Raw genomic sequence first — 20298 nt, 5'->3', positions numbered from 1 at the left:
ACTTTACATTCATCAGAGACTTTTAGATCACTTTATCAGAGCGTATCTATCTCTTTCCAAAAATATTATTCTTAATTCTCTTAACCAGACTACAAAATGTGAAAACATCTCAGCTATATCCTCATTGTTTCCCGTGTACAACTTCCACCTACCCAACTACACTGTGAGCATCCAAAGGACTTTTCTGGATTCCCAGAGCACAGCACACATCTGAGTACTTGGCACAGTAAAGGCTGACCTCCATATAGAAATGTCAGACTCAGAAAGTACAAGTACAGCCAAAGCTCTGGTGAGATAAAGCAACAGGTATGATTTGAGTCAAAAGATTACAGAATATACATCAGTTCACATGGTGATTTCTCAGTGTGATATTGTCTTAGGCTGATAAAAATAAAGTAAACAAGGTGGGGGGGGGTGGAGGGAGGGGACATGTGTATGCCTGTGGCTGATTGATGTTGATGTGTGCAGAAACCAACACAACTCTGTGAAGCAATTATCCTTCAATTAAAAATTAGTATGTTTTTAAAAAGTATATAGTCCTTTTAATCAAATATATGCTAAGCTAAGGGGAATAATGTCAATAAAAGAGAAATCTGAATACAGAAAGAAGCCTTCACATAGAATTTATAAGACTGAAATAGGCTGTATTTTTAAATGTCTTAAACTTCTTAGAAGGAAGATATTTAATCTTAATATAGCCAAAGTCTAAAGACACTGGCCCCCAAAACATTTAGTCTTATATCTCTACTGTCACAGAAGAGACTATATACTTTGTGGAGAAAACATTTCTTTAAGTGAAGAGAGTCTTAGGGGAAAGAGAACAAAACTCATGAGATGATGGTGTGTGTGCTTAACTGCTCAGTGGTGTCTGACTCTTTGCAACTCCATGGACCACAGTCCACCAGGCTTCTCTGTCTATGGAATTTTCCAGGAAAGAAAACTGGAGTGGGTTGCCATTTCCTACTCTAGGAAAGAGATATTAGCACCTCTGACAATGGGTCTTGTGTCTTTCAGAAGGAAAAAGACCCCAGAATGGACATGAGGCAGACTTTGGAGCCAGGGTCTTTCTATATTAAATGTAAGGTTATCTAACTAAACTCTGTCTCTTATTCATGGGAGTAGAATTCTATATTTCATACTTTTCAGTATGGAAATGATTTAGGAAAATTATAATCATTGGCCTCAGATAAAAAAATGCAGCAGGAGGTAGTTGACAGAGGCAAGGACAAAAAAAGAATATCAGAAGGTAAAGTTTCCTTTAAAGATGCTCTAACCCCTCAACTCCCTCCAGTTATAAAATATATAATACTACTTTCACAACTATAATTACAACAATGTGCAAGGCATGGCTCTTAAGCATTTTATGTATTATAACTTCTTTATGAAGTAGATACTATTATTGTTCCCATTTTACAGATGAGAAAACTGAGTAAAGAGACTGATATATCAGTTTAAATTATTATTAAACTGTCAAAAGGCATAATTATTTGATCATATAGAATTCCATGAAGAGAAGAATCTTGAATTGGGGTTTTACTACAACATAGCTTGAGTTTCTTCATGGACAAGGAACTGCTATGGCATGGTGCCTCATTAATACTGTTACAAATGCTGTGGCTAAATATACTGCTGTTTATGAATATGTCTGAAGTGAGTCTTCAGTCATTCAGTCATTTCAATCCGTAGTTATTCTGGATCTAGAAATGACTAAAATCACATTGATAACCCTCATGAAGATTACCTTTGGGTGAGCTATCTATGGGACAAGGCTAAGGGTAATTACAGACGCTCATGTAAACAAAGATTTTGGTATTATTCGTGGCGTTTGTATTTTAGTTAAGAATATTTGTTAGCCAATCATTTCATCCACCTAACTCAACGACCTTGCATTATAAAATCAAAACCACATAATTAAAAAGTAAGACACACATATAATTATGATTTCCAAAAAGTATTCCAAGTTTGAACAAAGCCTGAATGTTAAAGTAAGATGAGAGAACTAATTTTTATTTAGAAAAAGTTCACTGCACTGGACCTCCTACCATATCAACTAGTTGCCCTTTTAAGTCTTACCCACAATCCTGAAAATAACAAAAAGCCTATGGGGGAGAAAAAAAAAAAGGGAAAATAAAGAATTATAAGGCAACTGGCTCTGATTCTTATTTATGACACCTAAGAGTACCTTAATTTCCTGGGGAAGTGTGAGCCACCGAACTCCAGGGAGATTGTCTAAAAGTGCTGCACTGGAAGCATCATACTGCTGTGTGCTGGGACTGGCACTCGAATGTAGTTTAGTGGGCTGAAGTGCTCTTTGGAAAAACAAGCTGAAAAAATGGTCCAAACGAGGAACATTCTCAGCCTGGCAGAAGGCACTGAAAAAACAAGAGCTGTAATGTTAGAACAACACATGGAAATGGTGGTCGTCGCTTGTACAATCCCAAAGGGACTGGATCTTGCCCAGCTACATAGGTTCTCTTCTTTACTCCTCCCTTCTTAATAAGAATTAATAGCCATAATGTTACTGATGGAGTATATTAAGAAAGTCACCCTGTCAATATTTTTTACCGTAAGACTTTATTCTCAAATGCACTGGGCAGATGGTACTATGGGAAAACCACAGGGCTAACACAAGTGGTGTATCTAAAACAGAATGGGCTGAAGTACCCTTTTGGCAAAAAATGTAAGTTGCTTTCACTTTTGATTATTTCTCAACCATGTACAACTCCCAATATCTTTCAGTCAGCATAGGATAACAAAAAGATTCTGATCTTCTAGAACAGACCTGACTGAACTCACTGCTTTTCACTAGGTAGATCTCTCAGGAAAATCATCTAACCTTTCTCTGAACTTTTGTTCCCAAATGTAAAAACAGGGATAATACAATCTAACTCTCGTGAAAAGTACCTAGTATACAGTAAGTACTTATTATGCCTATTACTTACTGGTATACAGTAAACACATGATTAGTCTAAGTTATTTCCTCCCCTCTTTGCTAATGAAGGCACAGCTATTTAAAAACTAAAACAAAACAAAACAAAACAAAACCCTGGTTTCAGTGATGTAAAAGTAGTATAGCATTACCTACAACCACTCAGTGGTATAAACTACTGGATAACACAATAACTGATATATATGTATATATATACACACACCATTAATATATCAGAATAATATTCACTGATTCATTCAGCTAATTACTTGAGTGTCTACTGTGTTTCATGCACTATTCTCATGCATGGAGGTACAGCAATAAAAATAGACAAAAGACAAAGTCTCTACTCCCCTGGAGCTCCCATTCTATTGGAGAATGATGATAAATGATCAAAAAGTAAAAACATGAACTTGTACAAAGGACTAAGCAGAGAATAAGACTGAATGGGTGAGGTACTGGCTGGCTATTTTAAATCAAATGGTTAGGGAAGGATCTCTGAGAAGGAACAGGGCATTTAAGCTGAGGTCCTGATGTCAAGAGGGTCTAGTGAGATGTAAGAGTACAAAAGCCAGGGTGGGAACAGGCTTGACCAGGATGCCTGCAGAACAGTACAGAAAGGCGGTGGGGATTGAGATCTGAAATCAGAAAGGTATGTGGGAGCCACATAATAATGTAGAAAGATCATTCTAACTTTGGAAATTAAAGAGGCAAGAATGGAGGCAAAGTAATCAGGAAGTTACTGTAGTAATGAGCCGCAGCGGTAGTTGGACAGGGTTAATAGTGAAGATGGAGAGCAATGGATGGATTTGAGATTTGTTTTGGAGACAGGTTGATTAGGACTTGCTGATGGATTGGCTGGGAATGATGAAGGAAACAGATCTTTAATTTGATCACAACATTACACTTTGTAAAGGTATAATCAGTTTTCTGTCACAGAGGACTAACCAGCTCACAACTTACAAATGATAATTTAAGTTTTGGACGTTTTAGTAATTTCATAATTTTTCACAATGGGCCTTTAATATCTTTCATAATCAGAAAACGTGATTAAAAAATTATTGCAAAATGACTTAATATCATGGATCCATACTGCTTCCTGGTTTCAAGAACTCAGTGGATCTTGACATTTATTATTTTAGTTTGCCTTTCAAATTCTAACTTGGGTAAGGAAAAAACTGCTTAAATTTGCTGACAACTTGGAGATGGAAGCTTAATATCAAAATGAAATTCAGAGAAATCAAGAGTCCCTTTGTCCTCAACCTACTTCATTGGAATTTATAGAACAACTCCAACTGCTTTATCTTCATATACAGAATTCATTACAGGAATTTAATCTTTGATCATCTCTAGTTTTTGAAAATAGAGATTCAGTTAGGGCAAGGCATAGCAATATTTGCTCATCTAGTATAAATTTAAGGAGGTAGTTTATAACCACCATAAGAGTCCTTACTTTCATTGGCTAACATTTTTCTTACTAGTAAAAGGTAAAAGCACTATATATGAATGCCCAGCCTTTTGTAGTTCACACATTTGGAAAATGCTAATATGTAATTGAATTTGAGAGGAAGGTGTCTCCTAAGAGGCTTCTGGAGGAAAATACTGCAAATTAGACAATTTCTCCAGATGACATCATCACAGAAAATTCCTTTAGGCAGCTCTGAGAACAGTGACAACAAAGCTGATACTACTATGGTTTGGAAAAGTATATAAACTGTCTTTGGAATTTTTATATTGATATACTCTTAAGGCTTTAAATTAAACGTACCATTTTAGCCCTCTGAAGTACTGGGAATTAACAACAATCCTCCAAAGAGAAAAAAAATCTACTTCTCATAATTTTACATGTTCAAATGTTAAATGACTGCCTCAAATTTCCTCCTTCAGATCAAGAAAGATGTAGCACATACTGCGAGGTTAAAAAAGCAAGAAGGAAAATATGCACACTGTGAGCTCACATGTAAAAAAAGAATGTGGATATTCATATTATATAGACAATATGAGGTTGGCCAGAAAGTTCACTCAGGTTTCTCTGTAACATCTTGAGGGGAAAAAAAAAACAAACGAACTTTTTGGCCAACCCAATATATGGAAGAATATACATGAAAATAAACAGTCGAGTACTTTCTCCACTGTGTCTTTTATTTATTTATTTTTTACTAAAAAACTTTTTAAGGAAAAATATCACAGTATAGTAATTTGACAGTGGTCTTATAATCAGAAGAAAACACAAAAAACTTATTTGAAATCTTACTCTTTTCTGTATCTGTTCTGAAGAAATGCTCTTACATTTGCCCCTACAAAAATATATCAAATCACAATGTAATTGCGCTTACATCAGTATTTCACAAAACTTATGAGATCAAAAGAGAAAAAGCACCAGATCAAATGAAAAACTGCCTATAGCTGTACACTAAAAGCCAGACATGAAGGATGAGAAAATAAGAAAACCAACCAACCAACAAACAACTAACTTGACAACCAAGAACACTATTAAGCACAAAAAGTAGTTTAGAATCATATACTTAAAATGTGAGATTCAATTCAAAGAAGTACTCACCTATCTAAGGAACCATACATAAATTTTAAGGTTTGGGCAACATCTTCTATCATATTCCTTAGCTGAGGAAGAGGTACTCTAAAAAAAAGCAAAATAACATCTGTTCATTTATAACATAGACAATTGATTTCATAACAAAAGAAGCAGATCTTATATATATTGAAAAGTGTGTATGTTAACTATGAGTACAGCTGTGTAAAATGATTGCTTCCTGCATAATTAAAAACTCTGATGTTTAGATTTGGGGTACTAACATGGGTCAAGTTCAAACTTTTATATCACCACCCACATGGAAATTACTTAATCCCCTTAGGATTTAATTTCCTTCATGTACAACGGGACCATAATCACGAAACCTTCTCAGGTTCATTTTGAGGATTCAATAAAAGCAATACGTTTAAGAAGTTGGTGTAATATCTGCGCCCATAGAAAGAAATGTGAATTCTTGACACTTTCCAGTAATACTAAAATCTCAATTGAACCTCTAACTCTTGTGACAAAAAGACACCCCTTAATGAAAGAGAAAGGAAAGAAAGTAGGAGAAAGGAAAGAAAGTAGGAGAAAGGAAAGAAAGTAGGAGAAAGGAAAGAAATGGACTTAACACTTTCTTATTGAATCCTTGTAGGAATTTTACAAAGCAGGTCTTATTATTCCCATTACATCAATGGGTAAACTGAGGTTTAAGAAGTAACTTCTGCAAGGAAACCCAGGGAGCAGAACCTGCTGGTGGGCTCCATAGTTACTCTCTCTACTACCTTACACTGTCTTCCTGGTTATGTCCTCAGCATTCCCTGCAGCCATCACAGTAAGATGATCTCCCCACCGAGAAAACACACGTTACTACTGGAGTATATGCCCCACTCTGTCCTCTGTGGGCCAATGCTTTTCTCATCCTGACTGTAAAAGATATAGTGATGAAGAAAGAAACATACAGACGGTGGCATTAAGACACACAGGGAAAAAAGTCCCAGGGACGCCAGTTCAATTACAAACCACATGCATGATGTTGGAGATACAGAGATGTACAAACTGACACTGAGGAGGCGCTTGAGCATGATCTCTCAATACTCTACTTCCCAACCAGAACAAATGAGAACAATAATAACTACCTTTCACAGTCATGTGAAACAAGATGAAACAAGGAAAAAGTCTGCTACAGAGCGGTTGATATGAGCAATAAGACAGCTGGGTGAAGAGGTGGCTGGGACTATTTCCAACTTGAAGCTCGGGTTAGAGAAGGAGGAGGACCTTCCAATTCATTCTAACTTAACAAGCCAAGTTCTCTAGGAAGGAAATGACATAAGAATTTAGGAGAGGCCCCCTCCCCACCCCCACCCCAGTAATAAAGACTGAGAAAATGGCTAGAGCATAATCTCCTTATCGAGCAAAACCTTGATCAGAGCTCAGCAGTGACAGTCCTTTTTGGCTTCGGGGCAAAACCTGTGGACTCTGTCTCTAGCTGACTAAATGTGACTGGTGGCATCACATGGTGACATCAGAACGTGGGAGAGCAGCCTCTGCCCAGTTCTTTAGCTGGGTCTTCCTCTTTGCTCTCTAACTGCCCACACGACCTTATCTTACCACTGTATCATCTGTATCTTTTGCCTTTTGGGCTACTACAAAAGTCTAAAGGCACTACCCTGCCTTTTACCTGCCACTGCACTGTAAAGCATCTTATTCAGGATACTCTCCAATTTGTATAAACCCATACTGTGAAACCTCATGCGAAGAGTTGACTCATTGGAAAAAACTCTGATGCTGGGAGGGATTGGGGGCGGGAGGAGAAGGGGACGACAGAGGATGAGATGGTTGGATGGCACCACCGACTCGATGGACATGAGTCTGGGTAAACTCCGGGAGTTGGTGATAGACAGGGAGGCCTGGTGTGCTGCGATTCATGGGGTTGCCTAGAGTCGGACATGACTGAACGACTGAACTGAACTGATACTGTAAAAACAACTCAATTTTTCATTATACAACCCATGGCATAGGGCAGTCTCCTAGCAGGGTTCATTATAGTCCTTTTTCAGACAGAAAAATGCACATGCATGCTAAGTCACTTCAGTCGTGTCTGACTCTTTGTGACCCTATAGAGTGTAGCCTGCCGTGCTCCTCTATTGATGGGATTCTCCAGGCAAGAATACTGGAGTGGGTTGCCGTGCCCTTCTCCAAAGGATCTTCCCGACCTAGGGACTGAACTCGCGTCTATTATGTCTCCTGCATTGGCAGATGGGTTCTTTACCACTAGCACCACCTGGGAAGCCTGAAAAATGCACATTAGCTGGTTAAAGAGAACCATCATGTAATAGCACCACTATCCTATCATATGAACATTTTTGATTCTCTTTCTGTCCAAAATTAAAGACCTTTTTAAAACACAATCATTTTAATATTTTTCACTGCAACCTCCTTTGGAGTTCCTGTTTGTAGTGTTAAAACAAGTCCACACATTGTTTGATACTGTTGCTTTTGAGTGTGGGCTGGATTTAGTAACTCACTTCTAACACATATATACATAAATGTCAGCCCACTCTTATAGCCAACTATTAAAATAGGAAATATTTCAAAATACTTACAAAAAGGTTAAGAAGGGGACTGTGATAAGACATACCATAAAGAAATCATTTTAAAGTTAAATATTCATTATTTCATCAAAGATACTCAACATCAAGGCAGAACATCTTTCTGCTGACCTTTAATTCTCCAAAATCACCAACAGGAAAAAGAACAAAAACTGTAAACATGCTAAATCCAAACCATGATACTGTCAGAAGTCGGAGCAGAGGACAAGCTGATCTCAGCCACCTCTGTACTGGTCGCATCTTAGAGGAAATGGTATTGACAGCCTTACTAATTAATCTAGGTGGGCTGTGCTGGTACCTTTCTGCACCCTTCATACCAAATGAACACAGGTAGCCATTAAACCAGTGCAGCAAACCTTTCAATTGTAAAACTTCCTCAATTGACCTTTTGACAAAAATGTCTCATTTTAATGAAAGACTTTATCAGCAGTATTTTAAAAACGAGTGTAAGGTAAACAAAAATCCCAACTTACTCCTCAGCAGGCAGGCCAATTAATAACAGCTTGTCAGTTTCTTTCCAATAAGCTATATGAATTTGTTTTCCATTTAAAAGAAGGGATGAGCTAAGTAAAAAACAGAGTCAAAATGAAATTAAGAATATCTTTAAATGTCATAAAATTATAAACAGTCATTTAGAAAAGATTACATATGGTATGATTTAAGAACTGCATAGTTAATAAGCAAATTTCTTGGCATATACCTAATTGCCACACAGAAAAGGCAAGGAATTGTACAACATAAGCATATTCTAAAATACATACTTCAAAAAGCTCACAAAAACCTGGTCAAACAAAAGTAGACTCATTATAGCAAAAAACTATTGAAACACTTTTGCTAACATTAATTGACTATATACACATTTTTTTAAAGAAGAAAGCTTCCATCTCAGTGTGTCAACAAATTTTTACTGATTATCTATTTATGAACCTAATTTACTAAAAGAGATTACAAAGAAGGAAGATGTAGTCCCAGGCTCAAAACATGATCACTTAGTACAAAACACGTAAATAAGTAACCAAAATGTTGTCAGATTTAAACGTATTCTCAAGGAAACATTTGGAGTAATAGATATATTCATGATGGTGATGGTTTCAGGGTCTATACCAATGTCAAAAACGATCAAATTATACAGTTTATATATGTGCCATTTACTCTACTTCAATTATATTTTAATTAATTTGGAAAACAATGTGTTCTAAAGAGAGATACAACAATAAACTATGGAAACATAATATGATTCAATCTTATAGTGTGGGGAGGTGGTGAGAAGGTGTTTTCTTTGAAATTAAAATACGCCCATCCATCTTTATCTATTGCATCCCAGGACATAGTGTACTTTCTATACTATAGTAGATCAGTATATGAGATTTTTAAAAGGATATTAGTTTTGCCTTAATAAGGTTTAAAAAATGCATGTACTTTTAGACAAATATTAGATTATAGTCATAATTAATTTTACTATAGTTTTAAAACTGTATGCAACAAAAGACACATGTTGCTAAGGCATCCCTGAAATAATAATAATCTTCATACTCTTTCAAAAAAGTTTTTCCTATATATATTTAGTTTTCCACATCTGATGATAGTTTAGTTGCTAAGTCATATCCAACTCCACAACCCATGGACTGTAGCCTGCCAGGCTCCTCTGTGTATAGGATTTCCCAGGTAAGAATACTGGAATGGGTTGCCATTTCCTTTTCCAAGGGATCTTCCCAACCCAGTGACTGAACTTGCATCTCCTACATTGGCAGGCAGATTCTTTACCGCTGAGCCACCAGGGAAGCTGCTTCCACATGTCTAATCCATATCTTATCTAACAAAGATCTAAATATCAAAGATCTAAAGTATCTAGAAAAATAAAATCCACATGGAGAAACTTAAAACACATCTTCTTACTAAAAAGATTAGAAATGAGGCCTGCACCTTAAAAACATGTTAAGAGAAGGAAGCTAGTCACAAATAACGACATATTTCAATTTCTTTCTTACAAAATTTCCAGAATAGGGAAATCTATAGAGACAAAAAGTGGATTAGTGTAGGGTTTGGGGGTAGGTAGGTGAGTGAACTGCTGCAAGATACAGAGTTCTTTCAGATAATAAAAATGTTCAAAAACTGACTCTGGTGATGGTTTCACATCATCTTCAAATACCAAAAACCATCCAACTGTATACTTTAAGTGGGTGAATTGGATGCTGTATGAACCGTATCTCAATAAAACTATTAAAAATTTTTAATGCCTATGACATGCTTTTATGGATGTGTGTGCTGTGTGTGCTTAGTCGCTCAGTTGCATCCAACTCTTTGTGACCCCATGGACTGCAGCCTGCCAGGCTCCATGGGGATTCTCCAGGCAAGAATACTGGAGTGGGTTGCCATGCCCTCCTCCAGGTTTATGAGTGTGAATATATTCTAAATGGAGCCTCGGTTACTAGCATTCTGTAATGAACTAGTCTTTTATATATACACTATATTACAAGTCCCAGAGTTAAATATCACTTTCATTTAGAGAAACAAAAAATTCTTCCTGTTATCTTGCAGATCCTATCTATTAAGATCCTAGACAACAGCACAGGAAACTATACTCAATATTTTATAATTACCTATTACAAAGGGAAAAGAATCTGAAAAAGGATGTGTGTTTGTGTGTGTGTGTGTGTACACTGTGCTGTATACCTGAAATTAACACATTATAAACCAACAATATACTTCAATAAAGAATAAAATCCCAAAGGTGTCATTTTAATCAGAAGATGGGAAAAGAAAAGCTAAAGCCTAGAAAATCCAACTTGATATCGTATCAGTATTGAAGGGCTCATAAAATTTGAGATAAACTTTTTTTTTGGTAAAGTCCAAACTGTTGAAAGGAGAAGGCAGTGGCACCCCACTCCAGTGCTCTTGCCTGGAGAATCCCATGGACGGAGGAGCCTGGTAGGCTGCAGTCCTTGGGGTCGCTAAGAGTCGGACACGACTGAGCGACTTCACTTTCATGCATTGGTGAAGGAAATGGCAGCCCACTCCAGTGTTCTTGCCTGGAGAATCCCAGCAACGGGGGAGCCTGGTGGGCTGCCGTCTATGGAGTCGCAGAGTCAGACATGACTAAAGTGATTTAGCAACTTAGCAAACTGTTGAAATATCAAGAAAAATAGTTTATAATTTGTAGATCTATTTTATGAAAAAAAGCAAAAAAGAAAAAACAAAACCCCAAAAAACCTCAAAAACTTTGAAGCCCCTCTTTCCATGAGTTAACTATAAAATTTCAAAGTCAGGAAATATTGTAGATGATACCTTCTGAATACTCTTTTCTAAAGTGTATGTATATTGTGTGTTTTTCTATCATTGTCTTAAGAACAAAACATTTTGAACTATATGAAAAATTTGTATTCAGTCATCCTTACCAAACACAGAGCTATTGTCAAGCAAGTTAATAATCAAGATACAATCATGAAAAAGCCAAAATTCATCATAATGCCATGCTTAATAGAGACCACTTTTATGAAAAAATTCTAAAATGCAGATCATTTGTCTAATTTTGTTATGTAAAATGTGCCCAAACACCCAGATCTACAACTGTACTGAGAATATAATTTTCAACAGATGAGTAGTAGAAACAACCGAGGTGAGAAAGAAATTATCCATAGATATCATACCTGCCATATAAATATTTCCATTATTGATACAAACATATTTGTATAACAGATACCTGCATTAGTGTTTTGTCAGAACCAAGGTAAAGAACTGGAAAGAAAGAGAATCAAAGCTAAATAAAAGTCAGTTATTACCTCGTAACTTGTGTCCCGGTTACATTTTCCAACATGTCACAGAGTGTGAGAAATATCCCTCTCACACTCTGGAGTTTCTGAGATGCCTCAGAAACTGGATAATGATAAAGGATTTCCTGCTGTTAAATGAAAAGAAACAGAAATGTCAATCCTTCTGAAATTTTCCAACAATAATTTTTTTCATGCCAAGTATAGACTTCGAATTAAGGAAAAAACAAACAAAAATGACTCCTTTCAGCTTCAGTGGGAGTTTTATGCAAACATAAGAAGAAAAGTATGCCTGGAATTTTAACACATATGCACATTTAAAATAAGTTAGACTATCAAAATTGGTCATGATATATATGCTGAGGAGAATACTGATTAGTTGGAATAGTTAAAACCAATTACCAGCAATGCTTCAAATATTAATCTCCTTTACAATAAATTTAAATACTAACAAACATTTATATTTCATTATATAGATATTCTTGTCTCCTATGGTTACATATGCACACAGACACTAAATGAAACTTTAAGGAGTCTTTAAATTTAATTACTTTCATTACTGACTTTTAAAAGATAAGCTTCATCTTTGGTAAAACCATTAAATTTTTATTTAAACACAAGGCTGTAATTAAATTTACAGAGTGACAATACAAAATTAAAGTCATGCAGATAAGAAGAAAGAAGTATTAACGATACTATAAAATCTTCGGTTTCAATTTGAAAGCATTTGCCTGTCATAAATTAATTTGAATTCAACCTTTAAAAGGGACATTTTAAATTATGGAAAATACTAAATCCATAGGATTATTCACAAAATGCTTAATGGTTTTCTGTTTTCAAGAAGAGTATATTCTGAGGAAACAAATATTTTCATAAAATTAAATACATTTCAAAACCAGGATGTGCATTGTTAGTACTTTTCCATGAAGAGATGACCCAATCTGTACCTCACTTTTTTGCTATTATTTAAAACAAAATGGTATTTTTTTCTACAACAAATTAGAAGCAAGCAAAATAAAAATTTCTAGATAGAAACCATAGAGAATTCAGAGTAATTTCCACTTATGATATTCAATGACAATATCCTTAAATATTAATATAACCATGACTGAAACTCAAACTTTTAAAATGCTGTATCTTTTCTTTGGTTCTCTCTCTAAAGAATGTTCTACACTTTGCTTTCGTCTCTCTTTAAAAGAAACAATTATGTGGCTTGGAGTCCATGTCTTAGCAACTTCCATATTAGGATAAAATATAAATAATAATAAACTGGACACATCTGTTTTTTATACTTACCAAGCACATTTAATATATGCAAATTCTGCTATGGAAGATGTGTGCTAAATACAGCCTGCTTAATAACCTGAATTTCTAGTAGTATTTCTAGTGTAAAAGTAATCACAAAACATTTTATCTCTAGAAATTAAGTCAAACACCCGTTAAGATCTTCTGTTATGTCCATTTAATAAATCTGAACCTTAACTGGCAAACAAATTCACAGTATTTAGCCAAATACCCAACACCACTTTAAACAAATAACCATATAGTCTTCGATTAGTTTTTTTAAAGTCCAAATCTTGTAACTTGAAGAAAACAAGCTGTTATTAAATATGTAACTCATGAAAACAAAATGACCCTATGACATTTAATTGTAAAATAAGTAATACCAGAATACAAAGGTCATTTGAGAAACTCTCTGCTTCAACCTCTGCAGCAACCAGCCCACAAAGCCTCACTATTCAAGACCTGGCAAGCGCCACAGCTCCTAACCAACTTAATTAGCTGCGTTTTAAAGCACTTGTTAGTAGCATGCATTTGCAGCAGCTTCCACTCTGTTCAGTAAGAATAAAAAGCCTCTCCTAATGACAGTGTTGATACAGGCCTGTCAACAGACCGAGACCTGTTCATTAGAGAAACACCGACGCACTTTCCCATGGAAAGAAAGGCGAGGATGACAAAAGGCCTCGGCACTATCCTACTCCAAGACAACCTGGAAAGATTCAGGGTGCTACCATCTCAGAAATATGCTGTGTGTTTTATTTAATACATAGTTAAATTTCTCATTGTTCTAAAGATACAAGGGACTAGTAATATGTGCAAGAAATTAGAATTATCACCTCTAGGTCTCCATGTATTCTTCAGAGCACAGCAAATTATAAAAATATGTGTAAGTAAATTCCTTCCTTTCCAGTTCAGTTATTGGCTAAATTCTAAAGCAACACAAGGAAATATACACTTTGAATAAAAATGGACTTGTCACTGACAGTATAGACTGCAAGGATTTCAAAACGAAAGAAATATAAATTAGGTCTATACTTTAATGGTTTTTAAAATTATTATTTATTTATTTATTTTTTGGCAGCATCTTGCAGCATGTGGGATCTTAGTTCCTCAACCAGGGATGGAACCTGCACCCCTGCAGTAGAAGTTCAGAGTCGTAACCAGGGAAGTCCCAGTAAAAACTTTTTTGATTTCATTTCTGCTCAAAGCATTATGGTACCCTAGGTGTTCTGAGACCCTTGTGTGGTAAAACAACCAGACTTGTGGCCAAAATATACTTGTTGAACTGCTCAATATAAAAGAACTAGAGAAGTCTCCAGTGATATTCCTCTCCATACCCTTCCTTCAGCACTGCAAAGCAAGCTGGGGCCTCAGCTGGGATTGGTAAGTAGAGGCCAGAAGTACAGAGGCAGGTTGTATTGAGGGCTGATACATACAGTGTCTTTGGTCAGGACACTGAGCTTTGGGCCAATAGCTAGGTAGGTGAGTTGAGCCTAGGACCATCGTGTTAAACCCAGAGCTTTGGGTGAGGCTGAAGTGCCCTAGGTCAGTGACAGAAGCAGAAGAAGCAAATTCTCCTTGCAGGAAGGTATTCCCCATTTAGAACCAAAGTATGCCCAAAGATAAAAATCAAGCAGCAAGTTTAGTCAGTGATACCCTAGAACATAACAAGGTAAGCCACCACAAGTCAGAGTCCCAAACAGCAGAAGAGATCTGTATGAGAGGCTTAGAGAAAGTAAAGAATCACGAAGACAAGCAAGCAACAAGGGATTATCAGGAATAGTCCAGCAGATTTGCATGTAAATTAGTCAAAAACTTTGCAGGAGTTTCTCAAAATAAAAATGGGACTGTTTAAACAAACAAATACCACGGAGAGGTTAAAAAGCAGTTTGGACGTAGCAGAAGCAAGAAACTGGACACAGAAGATACAACCGATCTTGAAAAGGAATAATGGAGTCATTAATTAATATCAACTACGGAAGTCAGAAGACAAAGAAATACTGTCTTCAAACAGATTAGAGAAAAAAATTTTCTGTTTAGTTGGCATGACCAGTGCCATGTGTTGACTTCATCTTCTTGGTGACACAAGAAGACTTACAAAGGAAGTATTACACGAAGAATTACAAAGCTACCTCTCAAGAAGGGTGAAAAAGGCAGCATCAGATAAAAAACAACAAAAAGAATTCAGTGAAAGAGAAATGCCTAAAATATAAGTTTTAGGAAGAAGAAAAATAACCAAATAAGATGAGATATAAGAATAGTGAATTTAAAAAAGTAAACATACATGCAAATTTAAAGATGATTCATCTGTATGAAATATGATGCATAAAATATGAACTTTATGATATATAATTTATACATTCTGTAATATATAAAATACAATAATAAATAGTAGTACCAGTAGTATAATTATGCCCAATTTGTAGAATTTTAAAAAACGATGGCACTTAACTGCTGATGATAATAGCATGTATGTGAAGAGGGGAAATTTGGAGTTAAGGTGTACTAAGGGCTTTGAATTATTTTGAAAAAGAGTTAAGATAGTGTTTAACTTTAGAATCTGTTAAGACAAATATCATGAGAAAATATTTAGAGTAATCACAAGAAAAGAGAAATAAGAACATACAGCAAGAATAACAATGATACAAGCAACCAAGTATAGGTTAAGAAATATCATGGAAAAAGCAGTTCAAATAGACATTTTAGAAGAAGATAAGGAGAAACAAATTCAAATATTTTAGTAATCTCTATAAATGGGCTCACTGAGCTTGTCAGTGTGAAGACTGCTGTGTGGAAGAGAGATACCAAAAATACAAGACATAGAATGGCTGAGGAAGCTTACTATGCATTTGGAAATCTACAAAAAAGTCCTTGTCCTTACTTTTTTCCTTTGCACTTTTGAAAAGACACTCACCTCTTCCTTTGATGTTTCTGAGTCAAGCTGTAGTGTGAGGTACATAATGACGTGAGGACTGTTTAGAATATTCTGCTGGATACCTTCTACCTCTTCTCCCCACAGAAGTTTGACTAGATCACTTGTGTTCGACTGTGCCTTTTTCTGTCTTGGTTGAGCTGTTTCCTTTTTCACAGCATATGCATTTTCGAATGTCAGTTTCACCTTTAAAAAAATTAAAAGGTATTGATTTTTTAACAAGGGAAAGTCAGCAGTGGTTTTCACAAAGAAGACTCTGTACATGCACATTCACTCCAGCATGCATAAAATCACTGTAGAGTATAGGCTCCTTGAAGGCAGGAACTGTGGATTCTATGTTTATTTGTATCTCCAGCTCCTGGGACAATGGCTGGCATGTATTATTACAAACATTTATTGAGTAAGAATGTATAAATCTCTGTACCTAAGTTCATTCATTTAAACGTAGTCACTGTATTTTAGGGACTTCCCAGGTGGTGCTAGTGGTAAAAAACCTGCCAGCCAATGGAGGAGGATAAAAGACATGGATTAGATCCCTGGGTTGGGAAGATACCCTGGAGGAGGACATGGCAAGCCACTCCAGTGTTCTTACCTGGAGAATCCCATGGACAGAGGCCTGGCGGGCTACAGTCCATGGGGTCACAAAGAGTGGGACTGAGCGACTAACACATACACATAGGATTCTAAGTATTGACAACAAATACAAGATATGCATGGGAAAACAAAAGTTCATATGACCTGATAGTGTAATAAAGAGTAACACTACATTACAAATGCTAACAGCACTGACTCATCTGGGGAAATTAGCAGGAAGAGATTCAGGATTATAAGATTCAGGATTAAAACCTCATACAACCAGAATTAGCTCTCCTTTCAAATGGTGATATTCAAATATTCTTCTCTTAGATATTCTTTGTGGTCCTTTAAAATAAAGGCTAATAAGAACAAAAACTTATCAACATAAGTTTTTGGATCTTGAACTGTGGCCCTAAGAGGATTATCTATCTTATCAAGATAGTTTTAATTTCATGGCTTGATGTCAAATAAGATTGGTAAGAGTCCAGAATGTGGCCATTTTCCAGTTGTTGAAAGGTAGCTTCCACTTCTCAATTACCTTTCCTTGAAAAAGGAGATATGTGTCTAGATGCCAGCTGGCCAAAGAGAACTTGCTTATCTCGAAGAAGCACCAGTGTGTATCTCGACTAAAAGAAGTTGTCACTAAATATAGTTAATTTTGTGTAGCAAGGACATCATCACATAGGCACAAAATATTCCTAATGTTTAAAATCTTATCAAAATACAGATAAGTCAGGACATTCTAATCATAACAATCTATATAATTTTAAATTTAGACATTAAAGCGCAGTGACTTTTTTAAATGAAATTTTAAAAATAAAAAAATAAATTCATGCTTGATCAAGAATAAAGAAGCCTGGATGATATATGTATATTAAATAATCACACTGTATAATCTAAACAGATACAGTTTTTATTTGTCAATCCAACCTCAATAAACTGGGGGGAAAAGGATATCTCATCAATATTTTAAAGCAGATAAAATTGTTTATATGCAGTAAGTTGCATTTTGAGAGGAAACATTTAAAAGTTACTATCAAGACAGTGATAATCCCTATTTTTAATAACTTACTAAAAGAGGTATTATTTTCAAGGCCAACTTTAAATATATGATAAATACTAATATATCACTGTCATTTAAAAAAATGAGTCTTAAATATTTATATATTTTCATAAAAATATTAAGCATATTATTTTTTAAAATTCATAATCCCATCAGCCTATCTATTGTTAGTATTATACTGTGAAATAAATCTACCCCAATGAACAAAACTTTCCAAAAGAAAAACTATCTAGATATCTTTCTTTTTTGGTTGGCAAAGAGTGACTATGGTTGTATTCAATTTTGCCTGTCTGTAGCTGTCTGATATTTCAGGGGCGCTGAGTTATCTTTGTCTACCTAAGGTGGTTCAGACAGTAGAGCGTCTGCCTGCAATGTGGAAGACCTGGGTTTTATCTCTGGGTTGGGAAGATCCCCTGGAGAAGGAAATGGAAATCCACTCCAGTATTCTTGCCTGGAAATTCCCATGGACAGAGGAACCTGGCAGGCTACAGTCCATGGGGTCTCAAAGGGTCAGACACGACTGAGCGACTAACACACACCTAAAGTGAATTTAGTTAAATAAACATCCTTTCTAAAGTAAGTTTCAGATTTATTTTACTAACAAGTAGAAAAGGGACATAAGGTCTAAATTCATCAATATGTGTACATTCAGAGTTAAAATGAACCAAGTCATGGCTAGACAGTAGGAAGGGAGAAGTTCCTCATGAAATTTTTCTGAGGCCAAATGTTCATGTTTCTTTACAAAACATTTAATATTCCAAATGGAAAATATCAACCCTTACCAACAGCAATCTTTTCTATAAACTTGGTGCTGAAAAATGTGCCCTTGGTATTAGAACACTGTATCCAGAAAGGCTAGGGACTTCCCTGGTGGTCCAGTGGTTGAGACTCCACGCTTCCACTGCAAGGGGGTGTGCAGGTTCAATCCCTGGTTGGGGAATTAAGATCTGCATGCTGCATGGCCGAAAAAAACCAAAGGCAGTAGAACACTAGTATAACTGGGCAGTGCGGGAGGTGTTGGAATATTAAGCAAGCTAAACAAAAATATAAACAAGTTAGAGATCCTATATGGGAACACTCAAGAGTTATCTGAAAAATTAATATAAGGATAAGAAGGATGAGGTGAAGAAAAGCTGAAGAGACACTGTTTCGGAAATGATCTTAGAAAGTTGTGAAAAAGAATATTTGGTGTGAGGTTTTGATCCAAACAAGCAATATGTAACCAATATATGGCCTGAAACACTTATGTTCTGAGGGTGGCATCTGTTCTCGTGTGTAATGCTCAATATATGTATATATAAATAAAAATATAAAAATAAGCATAAATATTGGAGAAGAAAATGGTAACCACTCCAGTATTCTTGCCTGGATAATTCAATGGAGGGCTTAGGAGTCTGGAGGGCTACAGTCCATGGGCTTGCAAAGAGTCAGACATGACTGAGCAACTGAGCATGAGGAAGCATAAATATATTGAATCCTTGAATGAGGACCTGATGAAGCAAAAATGGCTTGGTACTTAGGGTGTTCTTTTATCTGAGAATAAGGATTTAGGAATGTCCAAAAGAAAATATATGGTAGTCTTTGGTGGTGTTCCTTGGAAATGTGAGAAATCTTTAGAATCTGGGAAATCTCTAGTGCAGACTTTGTACCCTTAGAGAGGGTAGCTGTGAAGACTGTCCCCAGCACTGGGCTCTGGGGTGGAGCTGGTCATATGAGTGAAATGGAGGGTGAGAAATCTGACTGTAGCAAGCAGGGGATGAGGGACAACCTCAGGAAGCAGGCGTCACAGAGGCAGGCTGGGTCTGATGGAGCGTCTCTCTGTGAGAGGTGCTCAGAGAAAGAAATGCACTCGTGAACAGGAGGGGCATCTTCTCCAGCTCAGATTCTCGTGGGTGGAGAGGTCAAAAGATAGGGTATGACAAAAGGAAATTAGCTGGTAGATTTATAAAAATTTACGAATTCTACTTTGGACAGCTACAACCACCTAAAATTTAAGACTGGTATGCTATGCTGGGTGAAGAATGATACACTTGAAAACAACTTTTCCCCTCACTAGGACAAAAACTCAAACAACACACACACCACAGAACCATCCGTTAACATTCTTTAAGGAACTATTTTAGCCACTATTCTTCTGATGGAAGTAAAGTTGGCTCCATAATGCAAAGATAATTACACTTTAGCAAGACATTTTGAAAAGTTTACAGGCTAAGTAGCTATAAATGTCAGGAAATCTGGTTGCTTTGATAAAACCATAAAAGGGTGAGACAGATAACCAAATTAAAAGTTAAGCGCTATTTTTTTAAAAGGGATGATGTATGTAAATATTAAGGATATTATATGTTTTATAGGGAAAAAACTTTTATTGAGTAACATCTAATATAAGATAGTTTATATCAACCTTCTTATAGATGAGTTTTGTCTTGAGTTTATATGAAACTTCTCATAAAAAGGGTCTTCCTCTGTTGAGTTTATGTGGAGCTTCTTAAAGGAAGGGTATTCTGTTGTTCCTCCATGAACATTAAACTGTGACAAGTTTCATCATCTCCTGTCTCCCTCAAAAGGTTGTCTTAGTTGTGCAATTTACCGAGCCTTTCTTTCCTCCTCC

At 36.0% G+C, this 20298-nt stretch overlaps 1 protein-coding gene across 2 annotated transcripts in view; it reads right to left on the bottom strand.

Annotated features, from left to right (window-relative positions):
• The window catches only part of INTU (inturned planar cell polarity protein), a 79365-nt gene that overhangs the window by 28111 nt on the left and 30956 nt on the right, over nucleotides 1–20298 (bottom strand). For both annotated transcript variants that reach the window (XM_005691271.3, XM_018061517.1), the window contains exons 4-8: nucleotides 16034–16237; nucleotides 11851–11969; nucleotides 8545–8634; nucleotides 5490–5567; nucleotides 2183–2372 (exon numbers count right to left, since the gene is read on the bottom strand). In XM_005691271.3, coding sequence (XP_005691328.2) covers nucleotides 2183–2372; nucleotides 5490–5567; nucleotides 8545–8634; nucleotides 11851–11969; nucleotides 16034–16237 — 681 coding nt within the window. The remainder of the gene's footprint in view (nucleotides 1–2182; nucleotides 2373–5489; nucleotides 5568–8544; nucleotides 8635–11850; nucleotides 11970–16033; nucleotides 16238–20298) is intronic.

The sequence above is a fragment of the Capra hircus genome, chromosome 17 (genome assembly GCF_001704415.2).
Source record: "Capra hircus breed San Clemente chromosome 17, ASM170441v1, whole genome shotgun sequence".
Classification (NCBI taxonomy): Eukaryota; Metazoa; Chordata; class Mammalia; order Artiodactyla; family Bovidae; genus Capra; species Capra hircus.
The sequence above is the reverse complement of the archived record's forward strand: the minus strand, read 5'-3'. Positions and strand labels throughout refer to the sequence as shown.